This window comes from Bufo gargarizans, chromosome 8 (genome assembly GCF_014858855.1).
Source record: "Bufo gargarizans isolate SCDJY-AF-19 chromosome 8, ASM1485885v1, whole genome shotgun sequence".
Lineage (NCBI taxonomy): Eukaryota > Metazoa > Chordata > Amphibia > Anura > Bufonidae > Bufo > Bufo gargarizans.
The window spans coordinates 138,043,775-138,070,398 of NC_058087.1; the positions used below are offsets into that span (position 1 = coordinate 138,043,775).

The 26,624-nt window shown below is 45.1% G+C and overlaps 1 protein-coding gene across 1 annotated transcript in view; it reads left to right on the plus strand.

The window, feature by feature from the left end:
- LOC122945437 (cytohesin-3-like) overlaps positions 1 to 25,035 on the plus strand; it is a 74,013-nt gene extending 48,978 nt beyond the window's left edge. Inside the window, exons 2-8 of the mRNA XM_044304506.1 lie at positions 1,644 to 1,726; positions 5,458 to 5,522; positions 11,439 to 11,505; positions 16,041 to 16,159; positions 21,528 to 21,608; positions 23,913 to 24,025; positions 24,821 to 25,035. Coding sequence (XP_044160441.1) covers positions 1,644 to 1,726; positions 5,458 to 5,522; positions 11,439 to 11,505; positions 16,041 to 16,159; positions 21,528 to 21,608; positions 23,913 to 24,025; positions 24,821 to 25,035 — 743 coding nt within the window. The remainder of the gene's footprint in view (positions 1 to 1,643; positions 1,727 to 5,457; positions 5,523 to 11,438; positions 11,506 to 16,040; positions 16,160 to 21,527; positions 21,609 to 23,912; positions 24,026 to 24,820) is intronic.
- Positions 25,036 to 26,624: the final 1,589 nt, after the last annotated feature.

Below are 26,624 nucleotides of genomic sequence, written 5' to 3' on the forward strand. Positions count from 1 at the left end.
GTTGTAGCAGACAGGAAAACAGGATAAGCATGCACACACACTCCAGGAAGAAGTATAAGCCGCCCAGTAATGCATTATGGGGCGGAATTTAAAGGGATGCAATTAGTCCAACTACATGACAGCTGAGAGAGGCTAACGAGAGGAGGAACTGAATACCACAACAAAGAAACTCAAGGAGGAGGTTCTGAAAGGCTTCTGTCAGAGCTTCTCGGCTGTCTGGTTGTGACAGAATGCTGCAGTCTTTTTCTTAAGAGCTGCCTATTCTTTCCTGCAAAACGGAGAACAGTAGGACATGTCCTGTAATTTGTGGAACGGCCGCACGGAGGCTGGCGGCACATTGATGACACCTGTGCACTGTCTGTATTTTTTGTGGACCCACAGAAGTAAATGGGTTTGTGTGTAATGAGCAAAAATTGGGGATCAGATGCGGACCCATTATACAGTCGCATGCATGAGGCCTTATAAGGGTTTTCCGAGATTTTAATACTGTCTTCTGTATTGGTCATCAATATCTGATCGGTGGGGTCCGACATCCGGGACCCCCAACCGATCAGCCTACTTCTGTGAGCGCCTCTGCCTTCTCGCAGCTCACCAAGCACAGCGCCGTACATTGTATAGCGGCTGTGCTCGGTATCGCTCAGCGCCATTCACTTCAGTGAGGCTGAGCTGCTCCTAGGCCACGTGACCAATGAACGTATAGTCGCCCTGCCTAGGAAAAGCTGAGAGAAGGCGGCGGCGCTCACAGGAGCGCCGCTGCCTTCTTAAACAGCTAATCGGCATGGGTCCCAAGTGTCAGGGCCCCCACTGATCTGCAAAGTGCGTATCCGCAAAACACTGATTCCGGCCATGAGTGTTCCTCATTTTACGGAATGGCCAGCCCTATGATAGAAAATGCCTATTCGTGCCAATTGCGCACAAGCGAAAGACGTGTTCTATCTTTTTTGCACTACCAGTCTGCTCCCCAAACCCTATTTCATATAGCCTTGGTGTCCATATCTTGCACTGATGAGGACCAACAAGTCTGTGTGCAAGATGGAGTCAACAGATGTGCGCTGTTAGGAGACGTCTGTTCCGTATTCCGGCTCTGATAAAGAATGGCTTCCATTGCTGTAAAGGGATAAACCCCCTGTTTTTCGGATTTGTGATTCCAGTCCTGGCAGCTACTATTATTACCGCTCTAGTATATGCTGGAACTGCCCCAATTCTGCGGACCCTATCCCCCGAGGTACACTGTGCAGCGTAATCGGGCCGTGCGTCTATACATTTTGATTGCTGATTTCCTGATTGAGGAAATGTTTTTAAAAGATTAACCCTTTGTTGCCTGCAGATCATAGCCTTGCTGTCCCTTTTGACCGCGGAGGGAGGGGAGGGGGTGCGGTCAGGCGATGAAATCTTTTGAAATTGAATTACTTGGTAGACTTGGTGACGGTGACTTTGCATCTGCAACATGTCACATGAAAGCCGCCTGAAAGGGCAGATTGTAATTCTGAAAGTAGAATAAAAGATGCCGCTCTGCTCTCGCTGTGGGTGTCTCTGTGCGGCTGGAAATGTTTGATATTAATAGTCGTCTGGTTAGGATGTGGTCGTTTTTATTGGTTGCTTTGTATTGCGGGTCACTTCAAGTAATTTTCTTTTCGTTTCAGTGCCAGAAGATCTCTCGTCTGAGGAGAGAGAAGAATTGTTAAATATAAGACGGAGGAAAAAGGAGCTTATAGATGACATAGAGGTAAAGTTGGAATATTTCCTACTGATTCAAAGGGATTGTATTGTTGTGAAATTGCCTGCTATTTTCCGAGATATTTTAACTGATGACCTATCCATACACGCGGCACAGCCGAGTAGGCAGATTTTATATTGAGAGCCTGTCCAAAGGATGAGCCATCAATGTCGAACTTCCAGAACACCCCCTTTAAATCAGCAAAAGGAAGAGGTGGAATCAGGGTTCCCTAAGGTGGCAAATGATTTGGGAATGATTGGCCTTTGGGAACCTCTATTCTGCTGTGTCTCCGATACAGATATAGCTCAAATAAAAAGATGTTGGACACCTTTTCAGATTTCTGATCATGCAGTGGGAAAGCTGTGCCACGTCCCCTGTTAGAGCCACCATATTGGTCACAAAGCGATGGCTAAAACGAAGAAAATGCTGAATAGGAGTTAGGGTGCTTTCACACTTGCTGCAGAGGATTCTGGCAGGCAGTTCCGTCGCCGGATCCGGCAATCTGGACGCAAATGGATGCATTTGTGAGACCTTATCCGGATGCGGATCTGTCTCACAAATGCATTGCAATACAGGATCCGTCTTTCCGGTTGTCATCCGGAAAAACGGATCCGGTATTCATTTATTTTTTATGGTCTGCGCATGCGTGGACGGAAATAACAGATCCGTTTTGCCGGAACACTTGGGGCCGGATCCGGCATTAATGCATTTCAATGGAAATGAATGCCGGATCCGGGAAGTGTTCAGGATTTTTGACTGGAGAGAAAACTGCAGCATGCCCAAAAACGTAGGAGGGACTGAACTGATGCATCCTGAACAGAATGCGTTAGGATAAAACTGATCAGTTTTTTCCCGGTATTAAGCCCCTAGGACGGAACTCGGTGCTGGAAAACATAAACGCTAGTGCGAAAGTACCCTTACCTAGAGGGGGATTTGAGGGCCAATTTATACAAGGAAGTGACTGCGTTATCAGTTCGTTTCTGTCGCCGGGGATGTTTCCCGCATAAGATGTGTGGGATTATCTTTCTCCAGCTGGGGCGAGTGAACCGCACATCATTGTGACACATCTGGGTGTGGAGGCTGCTGAGAAAGTAGCTGATGTGCAAAGGCCAAAATATTTTCCGTCCCTCTGAGGATTGCTTTGCAATGGCTGCTGGACATTACTTGGAGTTGAGCAATCGCCCTCACTAGACATTAATCATGTGAAGTAGGAAGATGAGCCCTGGACTGTGGAAGCCGCCATGATGGAACACATCTGGTCACAGTTATCGAGAAGCTTGTGTGGTGAGAAAAAGATGTAGTGCTGTACATGGGCTTGTCCAGGCGCGTATCTTCTTTTAAAATCCCCTCCACCCTGTAGGACCTGTAGGGTGAAGCATACTTAGATACTTCTTGAGGCTCAGTTCCTAGGGTTCCCCGATCTTCTCTGGACTTCCGTTGCCGCAGGTAAACATCCGGCACAGATAGGGTTACATATACTGCCGCTACCAATGACTAACCACAGTGATAGAGTCCCCCAAGCAGCATGTGACACCCGACAGGTCCTGCAGGGTGGTGATTAAAATGTATATTGGGCTGGACAAGCCTTTTAAGGGGTGTTCTGTGAGTCAAACCTCTATAGGACCTGGATATCTGATTTGTAGGGGGTCTGACCTCTGGTATGCCGCTAAGGCCTCGTGCACACGAACGTATTTTGTTTCCGTGTCCGTTCCGTTTTATCTGCGGATAGGATGCAGACCTATTCATTTCAATAGGTCCGCAAAAAACGCGGACAGCCCACTGTGCGCTGTTGGCATCAGTATGTGTTTGCGAACAATGATAGGCATTATTACAATGGATCCGGGGAAAAAACGGATACGCAAAAAAAAAAACTAATTCCATACAGACGTCAAATGTTTTTTTTTTTTTTTTTTTTTTTGCCGATCCGCAATTTGCGGACTGCCAAACACATACGGTCGTGTGCATGTAGCCTAATCAGCAGAATGAAGGGGCTTCATTGTTTACATGACCCTGACATTGCATCTCAGTCCTGTCCAATAGGGGGGGCCAAAGCCCTACGATCAAACATTAAAGGGATAGGCCTCCAGAAAGTCCAGTGATGGCTAACCTTGGCACTCCAGCTGTGGAGAAACTACGACTCCCAGCATGCTCCATTTATTTCTATACAGTTCTGAGAGCAGCCAAGCAAGGGGGGCATCTTAGGAGTTGTAGTTGTACCACAGCTGGAGTGCCAAGGTTAGCCATCACTGTATCTAGTCTCTGATTTACGTTCCACTTTTTAGACCCCCTCCTATCTTCAGAACCATTTTCTGCGTCCCCCTTCCTGAGATGGCAGTTGCCCGTCATTTAGGCCGAGAATGAATGTAGAGGCCGCACAAATGTGTCTCGCTCCATTCACCTCTACGGGAGTTAGTGGAGCAAGTGTGCTCGGGTGTTCCCAGAAATCCCATAGAAGGGAATGGAGAGAGCCACACGCATGCAGGGCCACCATTTAATTCTTTCTCTGCCTGGACGTGGCGCCCAGTGTCCCCCACGTCGGGTGGGACTGTGGTTTGGGGGACCCCTGTTTTGGAGACTGGTGCAGGTCCCAGAGGTAGGTTCAGCATCTCTTAGACGTATATAGCAAGTCCTATCGCAGATGGAAGTGATCCTTAAAGGGGAGCATTGGTGGGAGAGGCTCATAACAACCAATCAGATCTCAACTCTCAATTGTGACAAATAAAAACTGCAGCCCGATTGCTTGATTTGGTGGCTCCTACACTTTTGCTTTGTGCTTTTTGCCTTGTTTCTCCCATTGTGTTCTACATTTTGATTTTCTCTGAAAAACCCATCATCCACACAAAGCATTGCAGCCTATGTTTGGGAATCTATGCATCACTCCTAATTTACTAAAATTGGATGTCTCACTTCAGCAAATAGCATTTATCATGTAGAGGAAGTTAATACAAGGCACTTACTAATGTATTGTGATTGTCCATATTTCTTCCTTTGCTGGCTTGATTCATTTTTCCATCACATTATACACTGCTCGTTTCCAGGGGTTACAACCACCCAGCAATCCAGCAGCAGTGGTCGTGCTTGCACACTATAGGAAAAAGCGCCAGCCTCCCAGAGGTGGCTGGGACTGTGGGAGTTTTTCCCTATAGTGTGCAAGCACGACCACCCCTGCTGGATTGCAGAGTGGTCGTAACCCCTGGATACGAGCAGTGTACAATGTGATGGAAAAATGAATCCAGACAGCAAAGGAGGCAATATGAACAATCACAATACATTAGTAAGTGCCTCATATTAACTTTCTCTACGCCTATTGCTGAAGTGAGGCGACCCCTTTAAGCACATTCACAGCTTTGGTGAATTAGAGGAAATCTCTTTGCCGCTTTTGTTCTTGCCATCATCACAATGCCCACTATTGTCTTCTCACAAATGTCTCTTTCATCCATTTCACATTCTTGCTTTTTGGTTTGCGATCTGATTTTTACGCACAAACAATTTTATGTCGAACACCCTTGAAGTGTTTTTTTTTTGTAACGTCGAGTCTTCAGAACAATGGTTTATGCAGGAACTTTACAGGAACGCCATTGACCTCTGATGTTAAATCCGCGCTAATCCCTGCAAACGTCTCACGTGCAATAATTGTGTCAAAATCCAGAAGCATCAGCAACTCCCACGTGTAAAAGTTATCCCTTCCATTTGGTGTTCGCCGGACGTGACCGTCTTCTTCTTCTTTCTTCTTCATACAGAGGCTGAAGTTTGAAATTGCAGAGGTGATGACTGAAATCGACAACCTAACGTCTGTAGAAGAAAGGTAAGCGTTCACCGTCATCCGAGACCGAGCCACAAAGCGTTTTACGGGTGTTAGTGCTTTTGTCTCACGGGTTTTAAAGCAGCTTCGGATTAAAAGGTAGGTAGGGAATTACGGATCTATTACTACCAGGCCACAATGGAAGTTACCTACTGCATTGGAGTATTGGTACCAATGGAGGACTTTCCATGGGCCAATGGATCTGGTTTTGGTAAATGTAGGGGGTCAAGTGTTAATGAATAAAAGGTCAAATGTATGTTTAAATTCTTTCTCGTCTCCTGTTTAATTGTATTTAAAAGATGTGCGATGTTCCCTGTTATCAGCCGTTTTGGCCGGGGGGGCGGCTGACTGTATTCCTTGATGGGATTTCTGGAAGGACAGAAAATGTACACCATTTTAAAAAAAAATTTGGGTTTGCCAACTATAAATTAATATATTATTTTATGGAACCAGAATGTTTTATATCCTTTGATTGTTCAGAAATGCTTCATGTCATGAGTCGGGGGCCACGCACTGGGACCCCCAAAAATAGCGAGGATGAAAGGGCTGTTTTGCTGAGCTCCTTGGCCTTGTCTGGAGGAGAAATGAAGAGACGGAAGGAGCAACCTGTGGGAGCTTTAATCGTAATCTTAAGACGTAGATATAACTTGCTTAGAAAATGCTGAACGGAATTGTTCTTCTGGGAAAGCTGGGTTAATGAAAATGAAGAGCTCCCATAGAGGAGGACACGTCGCTTTACCAGATTCCAGAATGACCTATCTACCCACTAGTGCAACAGTCCATCACCTGCCTTTGGGTACATGCACACAGCAGTGGGGTTTATGCAGGTTTCCCCCGCTGTTTTCACTGCGTTTCCTTACCAAATACACGTGTTACTTGCAAAGGGTGAAATCAGCATAAACAATTGACATGCTGCAGATTTCAAAATTTGCTCCGCAGGTCAATTTTCACACTGCATAATCTCATTTACTGTAAAAAGCTGCAGGTCTGAGTCCCGGGACACCCCCAGCTGTTTGAGGAGGCGGCTGCGCTCATGTGAGCACTGCTTCCTCTTCAAGATTAAATTGCTCGTTGCCTCTCTTACAGCAGTGGCGCAGAGTAATTACAAGTGCTCGTCCCATTGAAGTGAATGGGATGAGTACTTGTAATTGCGCAGCGCACCGAGACAAGCTAGACGGTGCGCAGTGTAATTCATGAGCGCAGCCTCCTCTTCAAACAGCTGATCGGCAGGGGTGCTGGGACTCAGACCCCCACCCATCAGATATTGGGGTGACCTATCCTGAGGATAGGTCATCAATATGAACAGGCCGCACAACCCCTTTAAGTGCACCAAGCGTGGGCCCCGCCCAAGCCTCCTGGTGCACCCTAGCTGCTTTGCTCTACCACTTTTTCTCTCTCATGACTGCTCAACAGGGATAGGCTTCTGAAAGTTCTCCTCGCCTGGCCATGAAATCTCCCGCGAGTGCCGTGTGTTAAAAAAGTACTATGCCCAGCCCTGCTGCAAAGATTTTTGTGCTGCGCATGTGCCGCTGTTCCTACACATGATGGTGGCCTAGGATTTTAGGGCTAGGAACGAATAAGAATCAGAAAACTGGTCCTGTCAGTCATCCATGAAAGGAGATGCTGGCGGAGCTAGGGTGCACATAGAGGCTCAGGTCCACCCTTGTTGCACTTAACTGCTCATTTGCATATTGTAGTAAAAATCTTTTTCTCAGCATTGGCGCAATGAATGAAAGTGTATTATTACATTGTGCTTACCAAACCCTACCCGGCGTTGTGCTTGGCTTCTTGCTGACGGATGCCCATCTGTTTTCTCCGGGCGGACATTCTGCTACTCCTAGTTCATGCAAAGCAATTATCAGCTCAGATTACACGGAGCAGCTTAGAAGGCAGCGAAAAATTCTATTTCATGTTTGCATTAATATTTTAGGTTTCTGAAGAGCCCTGATTAGAATACAGGGGAACCAATTAACGTTCTATTTCAGATGCTTCTCGTGATTGTCTGCATGCAGATCGCCCGCGGGCAACACAAGACAGCGTATCTGTGGCGTGTAATGTCGGTGGGAAGCGCTGGAAGCCGGATATTGGACTACCTTAAATTAATGAGCAGGACGTTTGGCTGGAAAATAAGTCATGGGACATCGTTTGAGGAGGAGGAAGTCTTGTGCGCTCTTTAAAGTAGCAACTCAAGGACCATTACATCTCTGTTGTAGCTTTTCCTTAAAGGAGAAGTGGCTTTCTTAAAAGTTGAGCTTGGTGCTTGTACACATGCTTGCAATTTTGCAGTTTTAAGTAAGTCTAGTTGATTTCAATCAGCACCTTGCAAATCCTTGAGTTAAATCTGTGAGGAATTTTAGATTCATACACAAGAGCATAACTCTGTAGGGGACGTTTAGGTGTGCCTGACCGCCCGTCTAATGTGTATGGTGGTATCTCGACTCTCCCCCCGATGGCAAATGGGCCTGACCGCCCGTCTAATGTGTATGGTGGTATCTCGACTCTCTCTCTGATGGCAAATGGGCCTTGACCGCACGTCTAATGTGTATGGTGGTATCTCGACTCTCCCTCCGATGGCAAATGGGCATTGACCGCCCGTCTCGTGTGTATGGTGGTATCTCGACTCTCCCCCCGATGGCAAATGGGCATTGACCGCCCGTCTCGTGTGTATGGTGGTATCTCGACTCTCCCCCCGATGGCAAATGGGCATTGACCGCCCGTCTCGTGTGTATGGTGGTATCTCGACTCTCCCCCCCCGATGGCAAATGGGCATTGACCGCCCGTCTCGTGTATGGTGGTATCTCGACTCTCCCCCCGATGGCAAATGGGCCTGACCGCCCGTCTTGTGTGTATGGTGGTATCTCGACTCTCCCCCCGATGGCAAATGGGCATTGACCGCCCGTCTCGTGTATGGTGGTATCTCGACTCTCCCCCGATGGCAGATATTGGGGGAAAGAAGGACTGGGCAGTTGAGTTACCAGATCCTTTTGTTCTCAAAGGAGATACATTAAGTCGCTTCAAGTCTGGCATGGGCTTTGTGTCCTCCCCTTATTGGCCGAGCATGCATGTGTGGGTGGTCAGAAGGATAGCTGTCGGGTGAACAAGCATTCGGACACAAGTCATCTAAGGTGTACAGCCAGCCATAGACAACCCTCCATATCATCTTGCAGTAAAGAACGGGTAAGCACTTACCTGCTGGATCCCACACTTCTGCTCTGGTTCTCTTAGCAGGGCTCTGTTTACCTGGCTGCAGCTGTGGGGTCACGTCAGCAACTCCTGACTGCCGCCAATCAGTGGCCTCATAGGTGCACCTGAAGAGGCCAGTGATTGGCCGCAGTGGTCACTCGTTGTCAGTGTTACGTCACCGATGCAGCCTGGTAACTAGAGACTGGCCCGGGAGAACTGGAGCAGCAGCCCGGGATTCAGCAGGTAAGTGCATACCATTGTTTATTGCAGGCTGATTCGGAGGGAAGACTGCGATGAGTTTTTGGCCGTATTCGCATTGACCTTATTGTTTGAGAACCTCAGAAAGAAACCATGACTCAACCCCATGTGTGAATAAGAACTTGCAATGCAAAGGCTTTGTAGAAAGATTAGGGGAGAGAGGAAAATATCCAAGGACCAAGAGACACAAAGCACTTTTTTATATGACCCTCATCACACATAATGATAGTTACTCGCAGCTGGTGATTGCCGTGGCCAAGAAGGGTCACGTTCCAACTTTTACTATTGGTCCCTATGATTACTCGGTCCATAGGGATTAGTAGTTGGGAAACTGATTTTGAGAAGACTATATACTTATCTTTTCTGCAGAGAGTGCACATTTTAGGAATTGTATTTATTTGTTAGTTTTAGGGGGAAATTATTTCACATGAGTTTTCCCTCTAAGGCCCCATTAACACGACCATATGGCCGCCGTGCCCTTGTTGTGGACCGCAAACAGCAGGTCTGCAAAATATGAGGCCGTGTGAACTCCTCATCGAGGGTGCAGGCCCATTAAGCTGACATTCAAGTCAACGGGTTCGCACCATAAAGCGGAGTTCACACGGCCGGTGCCTGAGTTTTGTGGAGCTGCTGTTTGTAGTCTTAAACACGGGCAGGGCGGCCACACGGTCCTGTGAATGGGGCCCAAAGTGATTATCTGGGTAAAAGCTGAACCCCCAAAATCTCAGTTTGGGCTTTGTTCACACTACCTTCTTGGATTTTGCCAGATCTGTTGAACGACTGTTACCACCGGCTTATATTGGGTCCTGTCGGATCTTGTCAGGGTTTCCACCATTTGGACGGGAAGAGTAGCGCTGCATGCTGCGTTATTCTTTCAGATCAAATCTGCAGAGACTGCCGATGGAGCGTCTGAAGGGACGTTCTGATGGTGGTGTGAACTGAGGCTAAATGGTCCTTGCCGATCAGGGATCTACAGGTCAGGTCCCTGGTAGAACGTGTCTAAGGAAAGACTCGCTGTAAAGTGTGCACATAACACTCGCAGGGAGTTACTCCCTATACAGGTTCCTGGGAAGAGGGCTCCAGGAGTGCCGCCATGTAGTTGAATTCATACGGATCGGCTCTGAAAATTCAGCCACTTTTTTTTTGTCTTGAACGTGATTTTGTTATTTCCTGATATTCAATGGGGGAGATTTATCATGAGGGAAATTTTTTTAACTCCATTATACAGGATTCTAGTTTCCCATAATTTGCGCCAAATTTTTCAAATGTGTTTGATAAATGTGGTGCTCCAGTAAGTCTAACCCGCCGGTCTTGAGATGTTACTCCACTTGCTACACCATCACTCTACTGTACTGGACAATTTATCCTGCTGTAACCTTCACAGCTTTTAATAAAACATATGATTGGTGATGGTTGAAGATTTAAACTGAGCGTGTGCAACCATCTCAGTGAGGTGGTCAGGAAATAAGGAACAGAACAAACAGCAGGTGGCGCTATACAGATGCATTTTATTGAATAACTCAGTAGCTATAATACATTTTTAATTACATGCAATAACAAAAGTATTCAGATCCAGGGCCTGGTTTGAAAAATGTGAAATAATAAACATGGTACAACGTTTGTATGTCCGTTTTTTGCACAAATTAAACTAGAAGTCTGGTGCATTTTGATAAATCTCGCTCAATGTTCCTTTTTTTAATTATTATAGAGGATGTTCATTTTATGTAGTAGTTTTTTTCCGTTTTGGCAGCATTCTGGCATTGAATACCACATGTAATGTGAAATATATAGAACTCCAGCTTCTGTCAGGTCTCGCTGATGCCAGAGTAAAGCCGGGGTTACACGTCGAAGATCGCCGTGTAACCCCAGCCTAAGCCCTCATGCACACGGCCGTGTGCTGTCCGCATCAGTGGCTCTGTTCCGCGGCCCCGCTAAAAAAAAAAATATAACCTGTCCTATTCTTGTTCGCAAAGCGCGGACATTTATATTGCCAGCGCCCGTTCAGTTCCGCAAATTGTGGAAGGCAACACAGGCGGCTTCCGTTTTTTGCGGATCCGCGGTTTGCAGACTGCAAAAAACAACACGCTCGTGTGCATGAGGCATTATTCAGTTTTTTACTGTATGTGCATAATTTGCTGAATTGTCGCGGTGTTTCATGATGATTAAACATGCATCATGCCAATCTCTTCCTGATGTCCGGCATCCCAGTCTACAAATATACACTGAGGACCGGCGTACGCCTCCTGCAGTTTTCATCTCAATTAGGATCAATTAGTGGGGATTTAATGCTTCCGGAGAAAATCACAGCAAACCTGATGACTGCATCCATTTTCTGGTCTCAGTAACACAAGACAGCCTAACCGTTTTTTTTTTTTTGCTCTGATCTATTATAGTTATGCGATTTATAGTTTTTCCATAATGTGTGTATGTGCTGTTTGCAAGATCCGTTTTTAAGTGTCTTTTTGTGTTTTTTTTTAGCAAAACCACACAGAGGAATAAACAGATAGCTATGGGGAGGAAAAAATTCAATATGGACCCCAAAAAGGTAACCTAATGCTTTGTGTCTTTTTGTGTGATTTTATGTTTCAATAACTTTGATTTCAATATGAACTCCACAATGTCATTGATCTTAGGCTCTGCTCATAAAAGAGCCAATGTGGTGTATGCTGATCAGTCATCTGTCCCATTGACCTAACCTAGGATCTGTCAGGTTTCCATTAGGTTTTAGCTGCAGATACTGGAACTCTGACGGACAGGGCAGGACACAGGTGTGAACAGTGCTGTATGGATTCATTTCTGTTTTGAGTCTATTATTAAAGAGGTTTTCCAGGAGTTTAAAGGGCATCTGTCAGCAGATTTGTACCTATGACACCGGCTGACCTGTTACATGGGCGCTTGGCAGCTGAAGGCATCTGTGTTGGTCCCATGTTCATGTGCCCGCATTGCTGAGAAAAGTGATGTTTTAATATATGCAAATGAGCCTCTAGGAGCAACGGGGGCGTTGCCGTTACACCTAGTGGTTCTGCTCTCTCTGCAACTGCTGCACCCTCTCCACTTTGATTGACAGACCAGGTGTGATGATGTTTTCACTGCCTGGCCCTGTCAATAAAATGCAGAGGGTGCGTCCGTTCAAGAGAGAGTAGAGCCTCTAGGTGTAACGGCAACGCCCCTGTTGCTCCTACAGGCTCATTTGCATATATTAAAACCTCATTTTTCTCATCAATGCCTTTGGCTGCCAAGCGCACATGTAACAGGTCAGCCAGTTTTATAGGTACAAATCTGCTGACAGATGCCCTTTTAATATTTATGACCTATTCTCCGGATAGGTCATCAGTATCTGATCGGTGGCAGTCTCGCTCTCAGCACCCCCGTCGATCAGCTGTTTGACGAGACCAAGACTCTCTAGTGAGTGCTGCAGCCCTTTCCTAGGCCATGTGACGTCACATTCATCTGTTACATAGCCTAGGCTCAGCTAAGTTCCCTTTTAGGCCTCATGCACACAGCTGTTGCCTGCCCGTGCTCATATTGCGGCCCGCAAAAAGCGGGCATCTGCCGTGTGCACCCCGCATCACGGATGCGGACCCATTCAGTTAAATTGGTCTGCAATCCGGAAGGTCCGTGTGGAATGGAGGCACGGAACCCCACGGAAGCACCACTGACTGCTTCTGTGGGGTTTCTGTCCGTGCCTCCGCACTGCAACAAAGTAGTGCATGCACTAATTTTTTGAGGTGCTGCTCGTCAGATGTGGATCGCGGACCACATTCAAGTGAATGGGTCCACGATCCACATACGGCGGCCCTACGGTCTGTGCCAGTGCATTGTGGACTATAATTTGCGGTCCGCAGCACGGTGCCTGGCCGGCACACGGTCATGTGCATGAGCCCTTGAGCAAATGGGCCTGAGCTGCAATAACAAGCCCAGCCACTATACAATGGACGGCGCTGTGCTCTCCGGAGCTCTGCAGTCTCTTCAAACAGCTGATCGGTGGCGGTGCTGGGTGTCGAACCCCCACCAATCAGATACTGATGACCTGTCCTGAGGATAGGTCATCGATATTTTCCTCCCAGTAAAACCTCTTAAGTGGCTCATGCACACGAACGTATTTTGCTTCCGTTCCGTTTTTTTTACAGGTCCGTATGCCGAACAATTCATTTCAATGGGGCTTGAAAAAAGTCTGAAAGGACTCTGTGTCCTTTCCGTGTCCATATGTCTGTATGCCCGTTCATAAAAAATAATTTGCGAACAAGGACAGGCATTGTTACAATGGATCCGGTCATGTGCATGAGCCCTGATCTGTACATCTTCATCTCATACGATTTTTACTTTACATGTGTTTGTGTATGCAGGCTATTACCGTGCACTTGTATATAGTCTCTCATATCATAAAATATTCTGCCGCACCGTTTGGACAGCATTTAGTTAAACAGCTCATGTCGGTGTAGTCTGCCGTCTCCAGACAGATGCACACAGAAGACTGTTTATTCAGAGGAGTCTGCCTCCTGCATCTTGCCTGGCCAGTCCTGCTCCATCTGAGATGACTATTTCGGAAGATAAGTGAATGTAATGTGGGCTGAGACGCATAAGCAAACACTCATAGGACCCGGTGAGGAGTCACTGTTTGTGCACTGTCAATGACTGTCCTATGTTTAGTACATATTAATTGGAGTCCGTCACCAGAAAATTCACTGTTACAGCAGGCGCAGCGCCTTGTAGGGGAAGTTCAGCTGAATGTAATGATACCTTTCACTTCACGATCCGTTGCTTCATTCTGGAATAAAAGTACTTCTTCTTTTTATTTTTTTGTATTTTTTAATATTCTCTTTATTGAAATGGGAATTTCCATGTAATATATATGCAGACAGTAAGTCATAAACGGCGTTACGTAATAAACATCATTTTACAGACGGATGTCATCACATGGTTCCCAAATCACAATTTCACAATTTTCTCCCCAAAACCCGTCCCTTCCCTCCGCCCTCCTCCCAAACCATCCCTCCCAAATGCAAACCAACACATGAACACTAATCTGAGACTATGTCCGTGTCGCCACTTTACTCGTAAAAGTGTATATCATACCTTAAGCTTGAATATCACTTCTATCAATCTATGACTCCAACTTCCCCAATCTATTCGCTAATTGCGTTTCCCGGTACCACTTGGTCAGTTTGAAGGGGGCCATAAGTTCCTGAATTTCGCAACTAGACAATAGCTTCTCTATGAATCCCCTCCATTTTTTTTAAATGAATTTTTCAATTAACCGTTCCTTATCTTGTTCTACCTCTAATCTTTCAAGATATAGTACATTCCTCATAGTCCCTAGTATCTCATCCCATGACGGTACCTCCGCTTCCAACCAGTGACGTAGAAGAGACTTCTTCACTGACATCAATAAAAGATGTACTCCTCCCTTCGCAACCACTGCCCCCAATTCCTCTTCCTGGATTTTAGGTATATATTGAAAAATGCATTGTTGCGGTGTTAGTCCCACTATCTCTCCCCAGATTTCCTTTATTGTCTCCACTGACTGTTGCCACAGCGGTTGCACCTTTGGGCGTTCCCACAAAGCATGAAGAAGCCCAGCTCTCGGGAGGACACTTTTGGGGCACTGTCGTAGGTAATGGGCAGGAGCGTCACGATATGACAAATTAAAGGCGTAAGTCGCCCTATGCATAAGCCTTAATTGTGTCTCTCTCCATTGTTCATTATAAGTTGCTCGCCTTACCAATTCGAGTCCTACCCTCATTTTTTTGGCTATGTTTTGGTCTGTCAGTTCCCTTTCACAGGGTTTAAAGGCTCCTTTTACCAAGCCTATCGTCTGAATGTTATGGAGCTTTTGATGCAATTCTGAGAGGGACATGTGTGTACCGTCTGTGCCCAGTAAAGCCGCGAACCACGCTAGCCTTTCCGGGTCACCCACAGAGCCTGCCCGCGCTTTGCAGTAGCTCCTAATCTGCTGGAAAGGGAGATAGTGTGCGTCAGGTAGGCCATACTTTCCCTTCACCTGTTCCCATGACAGCCATTGATGGCTATTAGCGTCCAGTAAATCACTAAGTTTCGTAATGTTTTTATTCTTCCATCCTTGGAACAGAATGTTCTCCCTGCCCTGAGGGAACGCAGGTAGCGACCACAATGGCATCCTGGGCGATATATATTAAGGAAGTCCATAAATCTTCCTAATCGACTTCCACGCCATTATGGTGTCTTTTAGCAAAATGGACTGTCTGGTTGGTATAGGAATCAGTTCCCTAGGCCGGTCAGTTCCTGTTCTATCTTAATCGCCGAATAATGACCAGTCCCCCACACCCAATCCCTTACATGCCTGAATAAGGACGCTAGGTTATAATGACGAATATTTGGCATTTGTAGTCCTCCTTCTCCCTTCAGCATTGTCAGTTTCGCATAGGCAATGCAGGGCTTTTTATTTTTCCACAAGAAGCTGTTAACTGCCCTCTGCATCCTCGTAGTATCTGAGTGTTTTAGAAAAGTACTTTTAATCCATATGCAGACGAGCAGTTAAGTGCACCAACATTTCATTGTATTGTACATTGTATTACATTGTATTGTACAGTGACAATAAAGGCATCTTATCTTACCAAGGGTGGGTCCAAGCCACTCGGTGCACCCTTTCTCCTTCTCCGGTCCCTCTCTCTCCTTCTTGAACGATAGGACCAGGTTCCTTTATAGTCATCTCACCTGGCACTGTCAATCAAGTAGGAAAGTGCGGGCTGGCAGTGGACGCAGGGGGGAACAAGGGTGCACCAAGTGGCCTAGGCCCACCCTCAGTGCACTTAACTATTCATTTGCATATGGAATAAAAGTGCTTTTTCTCCAGAAGTAAGCAATGGATCCCTAAGAGAAAGGTATCATTACGTTCAGCTGAGCTAGCCCTACAGGGCATTGTGTGTGCTACTATATACAGGAATCGCCACAAGTGCAAAGTGAATAGACCCTAAGCTGTGCGATTGCCTACATGTATGCATTACTTGGAATATGGATTGTAAAATGTAAATTAGACTCTGGTTTAGATGACTTTTTGCTGATGGTAACGTCGAGGGCTTATGTTGTGTTTACTACACCCAGGGCATCCAGTTCCTCCTCGAGAACGACTTGCTGCAGAACACGGCGGAGGACATAGCGCAGTTTCTATACAAAGGCGAAGGTCTGAACAAAACTGTCATTGGTGATTACCTGGGAGAAAGGTAAATTGGCACCCTGAATATTATCCCAGGAGTAGCTCCGATGTGCTGTCCTTTATTCGCCAGACACCGCAGCGCTGCAGTCCTCTTACCGGGACCTTTCTCAAGCCTCGTCCTTGGCTCCTGGCACGCTGTCACTTTTTTTTGCTTGCGCTGCTAAAAATGTATGACTTTGTCCTGGATATTAAACATGCGCTCGCCTCTTCTCCGAGGTAGGGTACTTGTCAATGGGGACAAAACTGAACAGAACAGAACGCTCCAAAATGCATTCCGTTCCGTTTAGTTGTGTTCTCAGACCGGAGAGCAAACCGCAACATGTTGTATTTTGCTTTCCGTCCTGGGAAACTGATCAAGAAGTATCTGTCATGACCCCCAATGCAAGTCAACGGGGACTGATCCGTTTTCTCTGCCACAATCTGCCACAATAGAAAATGGATCCGTCCCCCATTGACTTTCAGTGGAGTTAATGACAGATCCGTCTTGGCAATGTTAAAGATAATACAAACGGATCCGTTCATAACCGATGCAGATGGTTGTATTATCAGTAACGGAAGCGTTGTTTTTTTTAACGGAAGCGTTTTTGCTGGACCCTGCCGGATCCAGTAAAAAGGCTAGTGTGAAAGTAGCAATAGACTGGAAATTCTGCATCTTGTATCAAGAAATCTAAAGCTAATGAGTCATGGCGAGCCTTGTTAGAGCATCTTGTAAAAAGCTTACAACCGTCCCCGAAAGATGAAGACTGGGTGCATTGGGGGACATTTACTAAACATGTTGCACCAGAATTATGGCATAACATGCGCCAAAACTCATGGCGTTTTGTTTTGCACCAAATATATCAACAGTTTTCTCCAGAATTGTGAGCATAAAGAATGCATCACGCCAGAAATGAGTTTAAAAAAAAGTCACATTTTAGTGCCATTTGTGTTAAAGTGTTGCAAATAGAGAGAAATAGGCGGATAATCAGGTTTACGGTATATTTTAAAATGGTAAAAGTGTTCTGCACCTTTTGATATGAGGTGAAATAAATCGCCACTTTAGTTTTTTTAAGGTTAGTATATTTTTTGGGTGCAAATTACACCATTATTGATAAATGTCCCCCATTGAGTTTCAACGCCCAAGAAGAGAGTTGTCTGACAGCGGCTTCCTACTTTCCAATGAAAGCACATGCATGCTCGGCCAAGCCCAGGGTTTGTGTATGGGGGAGTCAGGAGACACTGCTGCTGGCTGTTGAATGTATACGGGCACCTTAAGGAGTGATCATGGGGGCAGGGCTTTTCTGGACCCCCCCCAATTTTTTCACAACGCCTTAAAACAAGGCCTAAATCCAGCCTGAAATGGTTGATTACAGGGAGCGTTACACTGTATTCCGCTGCGCAGCTAAGTGACATGATGAGATATTTAAAGGAATTGTCAAATCACAGACAGCCCCTTTAATATGGGGGCTGTGCCAGCTCCTGACATACCCCCCCCCCCCCCCCCTCCTAAACAACAGTTTTTTTTTTTTTTTTAGGGAAAAGCAGTAGACAGGCATTTAGCGATGTAATTAAACGGTAACTATTTGTATCATGGAGCTCCTCCTCTACGATGTCGAAGGTTCTCGTATACCGTAGTTTATTACAGTTCTAAATGTCATGGTAAAATCAGTTGTTTGCTGGGAAACAAGGGTCCTAAGTGGGAGGATTTGTCTATTACAGGGATTCTCAACCTGCGGCCCTTTAGCTGTTGCAAAAGTACAACTCCCAGCATGCCCTAATAGATGTAGGCTGTCCAGGCATTCTGGGAATTGTAGTTTGGCAACAGCTGGAGGGCCGCAGGTTGGGCATCCCTAGTCTTTTACATCCGAAAGTGGTGGCTGGAGGACTCCATGCCGGCCTCCACCAAGTGCTCTCCCCATAGAAGTGAATGGGAGCGCACCGCGCATGACTGGCCACCGCTCCCATTCACTTCTATGGGCTTCACGGAAATAGCCGAGCCAGCGCTCGGCTATTTTCGGCGGCCCCGTAGAAAATGAATGGGGGGCGGCAGCTCATGCACACTGCGGCCTCCACCACTTTCGGGGCTCCGTTCTCGATTTATAGGTGCAGGTCCCAGAGGTGGGACCCGCACCGATAAGACAATGGGTGCATATCCTAGCGATATACCCCCATTGTCTGTGATGAGAGAACCCCTTTAAGAGCAATTTATATAAAATGTGTCCAACTAAGGTCTTATAAGGGAAATATTTCTCGCTTTCATGTATATATTGTACCCTGGCCTGAAGACTTTCCGTTATTCACCCCATTTATCCCCCATTTCGTCTCTAGCATAGCCGTGAATATTTTCCCTGTTTTTATGATAGTTTTAGTTCTCTCTCCATATTTGAAACAAAAGTCCAGGATTTGTGTCCTGGCTGTAAGTCTGCTGTGCATGCCAAACGTGCGCGCTGTGCCTGCGATCTGCCACCTCATTCTGTGCTGGGCTCCAGTATGGCTCCTTTGTAGGAATTTGTCTTCCAGCCAGCATACACATTTCAGCACACAAGAGCTGCATTGAGTATAATATTTTTTTTAAAAATAACGTAAAACGGCAGAACCTGCGCCTGGAGAGGATCTAAGCTGCAACAGTTTGTACATAAAATGTAAAACAAATACGTTCAATTTTATATAGGAGTCTCGCTGGTGCTGCGTCATCAGCCTGGTTCAGTGCACTTTCATTTTTTATTATGAATAGGCGGAGAAAGTTTTCTTTTTATTTCTTACGTTTTCTTACATTTCGACTTGACTTTTGAAAATTAGGCTGTTACGTTTGCCTGATCAGTTTCTAAGTCTGGTGTCCCTTTGAGATTACACTCCCTTTTCCAAGGTGGTTGCTGCAGTAATGGGCTTGGCTGAGGCCTAACCGCAGATCCATAGCTTTGTTAGACATTCCTGTCATTCTGACTAGCCGCTGGCAGGTGACCAGAAAGCTGTTTTCATTGCTTGCTTTAGCAGGACGTAGTCTCTCGAATTCTAGCTGCGAGGCATTACGGTGAAGTTCCTCGGGGTAGGTGTGGGCTGACGACATGACCATGGAATGCAGAACGTCTCGGCTATATTTCAGCTTCCTGCTCCACAGTTATGATTACATGATGTATTTCTATAAAGGCTAGTGGTCCATGAAGAGCCCCTGTGGCCCATCGCCAAAATATATTGAGCCCAACTGAAGTGCAGTATCACAGATGGGACTACCCACACACCAACTTGCTGCTGATGCTGCCCCATGTCGCCCTTCCATTAGAATATTACTTTGAAATTATGAGGAATTGAGACAAAACGGGGAGTTTTATCAAAATTGCTGCAAGGGAAAGTGGACTGTTTGCCAGTAGCAATCAGTCAGATTCCAGCTTACGTTAAATAGTTGCCACATAACTGGTCACTTAACCCCTTGACAACCAAGAAGTATCCCTTTAAAGATGGCGCCCACTCCGCACCTGTGGATTTTTGCTGTTTCACACTGCAGACACCCGGGGCTAATATCTGTGATCGGTAATAACGCCGGTTGCAGACGTTTAACCCCCGCCCCCCTAGCTGCCATGGTTAATTGTAACCATAGCATCTGAGGCGGCTTTCCCGAGGAGAACTGCCTCAACGGCTTCCCCCTGCGTCCCACAGGGGAGCCGTTTATTGTGTGCAATAACCTGGGTCTTTGAAGGAACCCATGCTATTGCGGTTGTGCAGTAGTTCTTATAGAGCCTACCACCTGCAAGCCTGCATAAGAACAGCAAATTCACCATTCATTGCAATAATTCATTGGCATTAGTGATCTGATTGCATATTCAAGCCCCGCAGGGGGGCTAGAAAAGGTAAAAAGAAATTTAAAAAAAATATATATATATATATAAACATTTTAATCACCCCCTTTCCCTGTAGTAAAAATAAAAATGTAATAAAAAAATTATTAAAAAGTCATACACACTCCAAAATGGGATCACTAAAAATCACAGATCGCCTGCAAAACATTTTACAATTTTATTTTTCAGCATTAAACACAAGAAAAGCTATATAAATGTGGTTTTGCTGTAATTATACTGACCAAGAGAATGAAGAGAACAGGGTACTTTTACCACATAGGGAACGCTGTAAAAACGAAAAAACCCAAAAATTTATGCGCAATTGCATTTTTTTCCAATTTCGTTTGGAATTTTCCAGTTTCCCGCTACATTGTATGCAATATAAAAAAAAAAGTTTTGGCGCTTTAAAGGCGCAAACCTTGGATGTCTACTGCATATGATGAAAATGTCTGATCAATGTGGGGCTCACCTCAGGGACTCACTTGTATACTGAGAACAGGGGTCCCAGGCGGAGAACCAGTGGAGAGGTGGCCTTCTGCAGGAGTTACGGAATCGGCCACGCAAAGCTGTTTCTGTAAATCCCTTAGCAGTGGATGGTGTGAGCGGTGTGCACTGGTCCCAGAGGGTTGACCTGCATCTATCAGACACCTGTGGCAGATCTTGCAGATATGCCCTAACTGTCCCAGGTGGGATAATACCCCTTCACTATTTAGTAATGCCTTCCTCAGGACTGAATCTGATTTGCAGGAAATGATGGCTCTTTATAATGGGACTATTAGCGGTCACGTTACCTTCTGCATGTTATCGCTGGGCAGCACGGACACAGAAATCCTGCTCTTGGCAGCATCGTCAGTCGTCAGCTGTCACTCACATGTCCCTGAACGCCCCTGTTGTGTAATCCTGATTTATAGCCTCACAACGGTTAAGGAATGTGGACATGTGTTAAAGCGTTTTAGTACATGACCCTACTCTACTGAGCTGCCGCTTCACGTGTCTCTTGTGTTGAGCAGGAAATGCATGAACCGTTATATTATGCTTATGGAAAAAACAAGTTCTTTTAATGCAGCAGCAGACGTAGTTGAAGAAGCTCAATGGATATCTTTTCTTAAAGGGGTATTCCACCTTTTTCATATTGATGACCTATCCTCATTGGCATCAGATCGGTGAGGGTTCTACACCAAGCACCCCCGCTAATCAGCTGTTTTCTTCAGCCAGAAGCAGAAGGCTCAGTGTAAAGAAACCTGGAACACCCCTTTAAGATCTGATTCCAAGCAAGGTTAATTGGCAATATAAACCTTAATAGAGCTTATATATGCTCTTGCCGGTCCTGTGTAATATATTCTGGGGGGCGTCTCTTGTTTGTCTAGCAACCACTTGACTTCCTGTTTGAGTGACCCCTCTTTTAATTCATGTAGCTACCTGGTAGGACAGTTGTCACCGGAAATTTTATTTGCTACACATGTGTATATAAATATAAATAAATATTATAGTGATAACCGTTATTAAATTAGTAACTATTTGTAATCTACAATGTGTTACAATCTTCCTTTTCTTTTCTTACAGGGATGATTTTAATATCCTGGTACTTCAAGCATTTGTTGAACTCCATGAGTTTGCGGATTTGAATCTTGTCCAGGCATTAAGGTCAGAGCAGCAATCTGCAGCATATACTCAGAGTGCGTGTGTGTGTATATATGTGTGTATGTATGTATGTGTATATATATATATATATATATGTATGTATATATGTGTGTGTGTGTGTGTGTGTGTGTATATATATATATATATATAGATATAATATATAATATATAATTTTTGGGGGGACTATGACTCACTGGACCATAAGACACAACTAGGATATAGAGGAGGAAAAAAGGAAAAAATATTTATCAGATCCCCAACTCCAACAGACCTTTGTATCAGACCCCCATTTTTTCTTAGACCTTATATCCGACCCCCAAGCTCCATCAGTCCTCTAGATCAGACCTCTGTATCAGACCCCCCAGACCTCTTTATCAGACCCCTATCAGCCTCAGATCAGACCCCAAAACTCCATCAAACAACAAAAAAATGCACATGTCTCTCCTCCTCTGGAGCACTCTGACTGCTCCCTGGTATTCTTCCGGCCTGTGCTGCACTGTCACTTAGTGCGCGCAATGTCAAGTTATAATGCGCGCCTATGTTCACTATGTCCTGACGCTGTACACAGTCAGGACACATGCAGTGTGGCGCCTGGAAGACTGGGGAGTGGTGAGTACAGCCAGCGCAGCTCTTCACTTACCCATCCCCGCGCCGCCTGCATTCTAATGACTGCTTGCATAATGGAAGTGGTCATTTGCATTTGCGCTGTAAGACACACTGCCATTTTCACCTGCTTTGGGGGGGGGGGGGGGAAAGTGCATCTTATAGTCTGAAAAATACGGTGTTTACATATATATATATATATATATATATATATATACATACTACATACATACATACATACATACATAAACATACATACTATAGTGACTTTTCCTATGAATAGGAACATGTAATGAAAGCCAAGTTGGCACAGGTAACACTTGTAGAACGTAGTGCTTGATGCCAACAATCCCTATACTATAGAACTCTGTTTAATAGCCATCTGTTTAACACAGGGAAACCTGGCACAATTTCCGTTTCATAATGTCTCAATCATTTAACTACCTCTGGTTGGTTTATAGGCTATGTATAGTGCCGCTACTGTGAGACAACCTCTAATATTTTCCACAGTGATTTAATTTTTTCCCCAGCGTATGAATGCGATGTAAAACCTCATCCATTTTTTCTGCCAGTCCTGCTACGTGTGAACATACCCTAACGGTGTACCATCAGTTGCTGCAAAGCTGTTGACGATGGTCCCCAAAATTGAATCGAAAATGTTTAAAGGAAATCTGTCACCAGTTTTATGGGTGTCCTAACTAAGGGCAACATAAACTATTAACAGGGTCCCCTGAGCAAAATCCTGGGCCACTTCTATAACTGACTTTGCTAAAAGCTTGTGCTAAACGGTCGAGCCCATGCCTAACAAGTCTCTCTATTCAGGAGCTCACGGCTCTCCCCGCCGGCTGCTGCTGATTCATATGGACTAATAAACTGTAATTTAAAGACAGGAGGGTGGGAGAGCCGTGAGCTTATGAATATCAGGATTCATTGGCACGTGCTGGGGCTGGAACCTCGCAGCATAAAACTGGTGGCAGATTCCCTTTAAAGGGCATCGGTCAGCAGTTTTGTAACCTATGACACTGGCTGACCTGTGTCATGAGCGCTTATCAGCTGAAGATATCTGTGTTGGTCCCATGTTCATATGTGCCCGCATTTCTGAGAAAAATCATGTTTTAATATATGCAAATGAGCCTCTAGGAGCAACGGGGGCGTTACCGTTACACCTGGAGTCTCTGCTCTCTCTGAAACTGCCGCGTCCTCTGCACTTTGATTGACAGGACCAGGCAGTGTGATGACCCTGGCCCTGTCAATTTGCATACAGTGTGATCAGTGGATTTTTGGCAAAATGAGGCATCTGCTGAGGTGATTAAGGACACCTCCGGGCAAATGAGTTGCAGAATGCTCAAGTAACCATTATGGTTTGGAGAGGGGGGCAGTATCCTTTATGAAATACCATAAGTTGATTTGTCCATTTGGATTATGATTAAAGGGATTTTCAGAGATTTTTTCTTTTAACTGATGAGCAATCCTCTAGATAGGTCATCAGTATCTGATCGGTGGGCGTCTGGGACCCCCCGCCAATCAGCTGTTTGAGAAGGCATCGGCGCTCGCAGTAGTACCACGGCCTTCTCAAACAGCTGATCGACAGGAATCCCGGGTGTCATCAGTTATCAAATCTCGGAAAAATGCAGAATTAGTGGAGGAAAACCTCATTCAACTGCTCTATATCTTATGTTTATTAAGTTTTTTTTATTATTGCAGACAGTTTTTGTGGAGCTTCAGGCTACCAGGGGAAGCCCAGAAGATAGACAGAATGATGGAAGCATTTGCATCACGATACTGTCTGTGTAACCCTGGAGTGTTTCAGTCTACAGGTTAGTAGGACAAAGAGAAAGTGACGTCCACCTGTCACATTTTAAGGCTGGGTTCATATTAAGTTTTAGCCGTCTGCAGGGTTTTGCGGGATACATGTCTGAATACCCAAAAAACACTATTGAAATGTTTACTTTGGTGGCTACATTCACTTTACTAGATCAAATGGGGTTTAAAGGATTCACTGTTGGACTCTATTTGACCTGCTTTCCATATATAAGAATATAAATATATTAAATGAAAAAAAATATGACTATAAAAACTTTGTAATATATCTTGTTACGGAAAAATTCTGCTATCTGCTTTTATCACGCTACTTTGCTCTTTCCTGCTTTTAATATTGATGTCTATAGAGAGAGGATGGTGGAGGCGGCTGCTGGATGAGAGACACACAAATTGCAGTTTCTCAGCTCTGCTACACTTAGCACTTTTGACTCTACTATATTTGGTAAGATAAGGCCCCACCACTGTTGGCATCAGCGATCGTTCCTCCCCATATTCTGGAGGAGATCGCCGCTTGTAATAGCAGCAGACTTCTTCGCTGACGAGCAGGCGTTTGCCAGGAAGGAACTCTCCCCTCCCCGTCAATCGCCTTCATAATAAAGGCTTGAGTGAAGGGAAAGAGGAGGAAGACAGTCTAAGAAGCCCGAGAGGAAGCATATTTTCTTTAATAAGATATATTACAACGTTTCTTATATTCACTGTATAATTTAAGGGATTTTTTTTGCTGTGAGAAATTAGTAACTCCTTAACTCATGGACTCCATATAATAACCTTCATCTATTGCTACCCTATAGATACCTGCTACGTCCTGTCCTTTGCTATCATTATGCTGAACACAAGTTTGCATAACCCCAATGTGAGGGATAAGCCATCAGTAGAGCGCTTTATATCTATGAATCGTGGCATCAATGAAGGTGGCGATCTCCCAGAGGAATTATTAAGGGTAATTCATTTATTAACTAAAGCCATTCTGTTTTCATATTGCTTACTCAGTTACTGCTTTTTATAGCCGGCCAAAGTATTCAATGGTGCTGGGGCGAGAGAGCAGTCTCCTCACTTCCTTCCCTTCGTTTCTAAATGCACCCATGCTCTAAGCCAGCTAACCCAATCCCGTGTAGGAGTATGAGCACTAGAAGAACCAGAGGCAATCCAGGATCAAAAGCTCAGGACTTGAAGAGAATATGCTGTGGCAGGTATTCATCAGTCCACAACAGTAGACGGAAGGATCCAGCGTGCTCAATAAAATCTGATGCTTCAGTCCAATATTTTTGCATAAAAAAATCACACATCTTCAGAATGGTCTGATTAAGACTACTATCTGGTCGAAACTCGGGAAGATGTGTTTTCTTAAATGCAAATATTGGAATAAAGCATTAGATGTTGAGCACGCTGGATCCTTCCTTCTACTGTTGTGGTTTCTTTGGGCGTGAACATGCTGTGGATCCGTGGCGTGGATTGCCGACAGAACCTATGAGATGGTCTATATTAAGGGCTGATTGCTTTCCTCCTTATACTCCTTCAGACAGAATAGGAATATAGGGTGGCTGCACAAGGCTTCTCTTTATAGTCATTTCTCCCTGAAATCTGCAATATAAAGATTATGGGGCTTTTTAGAGCATAGCCTCATCATCACTTTCTGCTGCAGTGGAGTCTACAGTCTAATGTCTTTACCATAAGCACACTAAAGCCAGATTCACAGGAAGCCAATTATCCCACCAGCAGGCACTTGGTTCCCAGGAGAAGGCTTTGAATTCAGTGGTTTGACAACTACTGCCCAAATGTCACTCAAAAAAAATAATAATAATAATTTTTGCAAAAGAGATTTAGACCAGCACCTCCAAACTATGTATAAAAAGGGATTTACTGGTGCAAGCTACTGTGGCTTCAATGCAAAAGCAAACAAGGACTAAAAGTACCAGCACACTGCATGCACAAAGTCACAGGCAAACATTGAAAACATGAACAAATGCAGACTGCATTACTGCTATACTTACTATATGAAAATTAGAAGCTCTTTGAGCATATTTTTGATCAAAAGGGTGTCTGGGCCCATCTACCAGCAACAAGGTGGCTTCTATTAGACAGGACTTACACTGCCTCTCTTGGGCTTTTGGCCTACAAAATTCAAGGCAATGTAGAATCCAGCTATGTGATGCTCTGATTAATAGTACTAGGCAGATGGGTGGGATATAAATTGGGGAAGCCACCCCCCAAATGTACAATGCAAAAGAGAGTTAGACCAGCACCTCCAAACTATGTTTAATAGACATTAACACTAGGGATGAGCGAATCGACTTCGGATGACACATCCAAAGTCGATTCGCATAAAACTTAGTTCTAATACTGTATGAAGCATGAGTTCCGCTGAGCCAAAGTTATTGCTTCAATAACTTCATAAATTAATTTGTACTGTAAAAAAACATTTCCCTGAGTGGTACTTTGGAACCGAACCTGAGTTCAGGAAATTGTTTTTTACAGTACAAATTAATCTATGAAGTTATTGCGCGAAGTCTCGCGAGACTTCAGCTCATCGGAGCCAATACATTCTAATACTGTACGGAGCTCCTGCTCTGTACAGTATTAGAACGAAGTTTTATG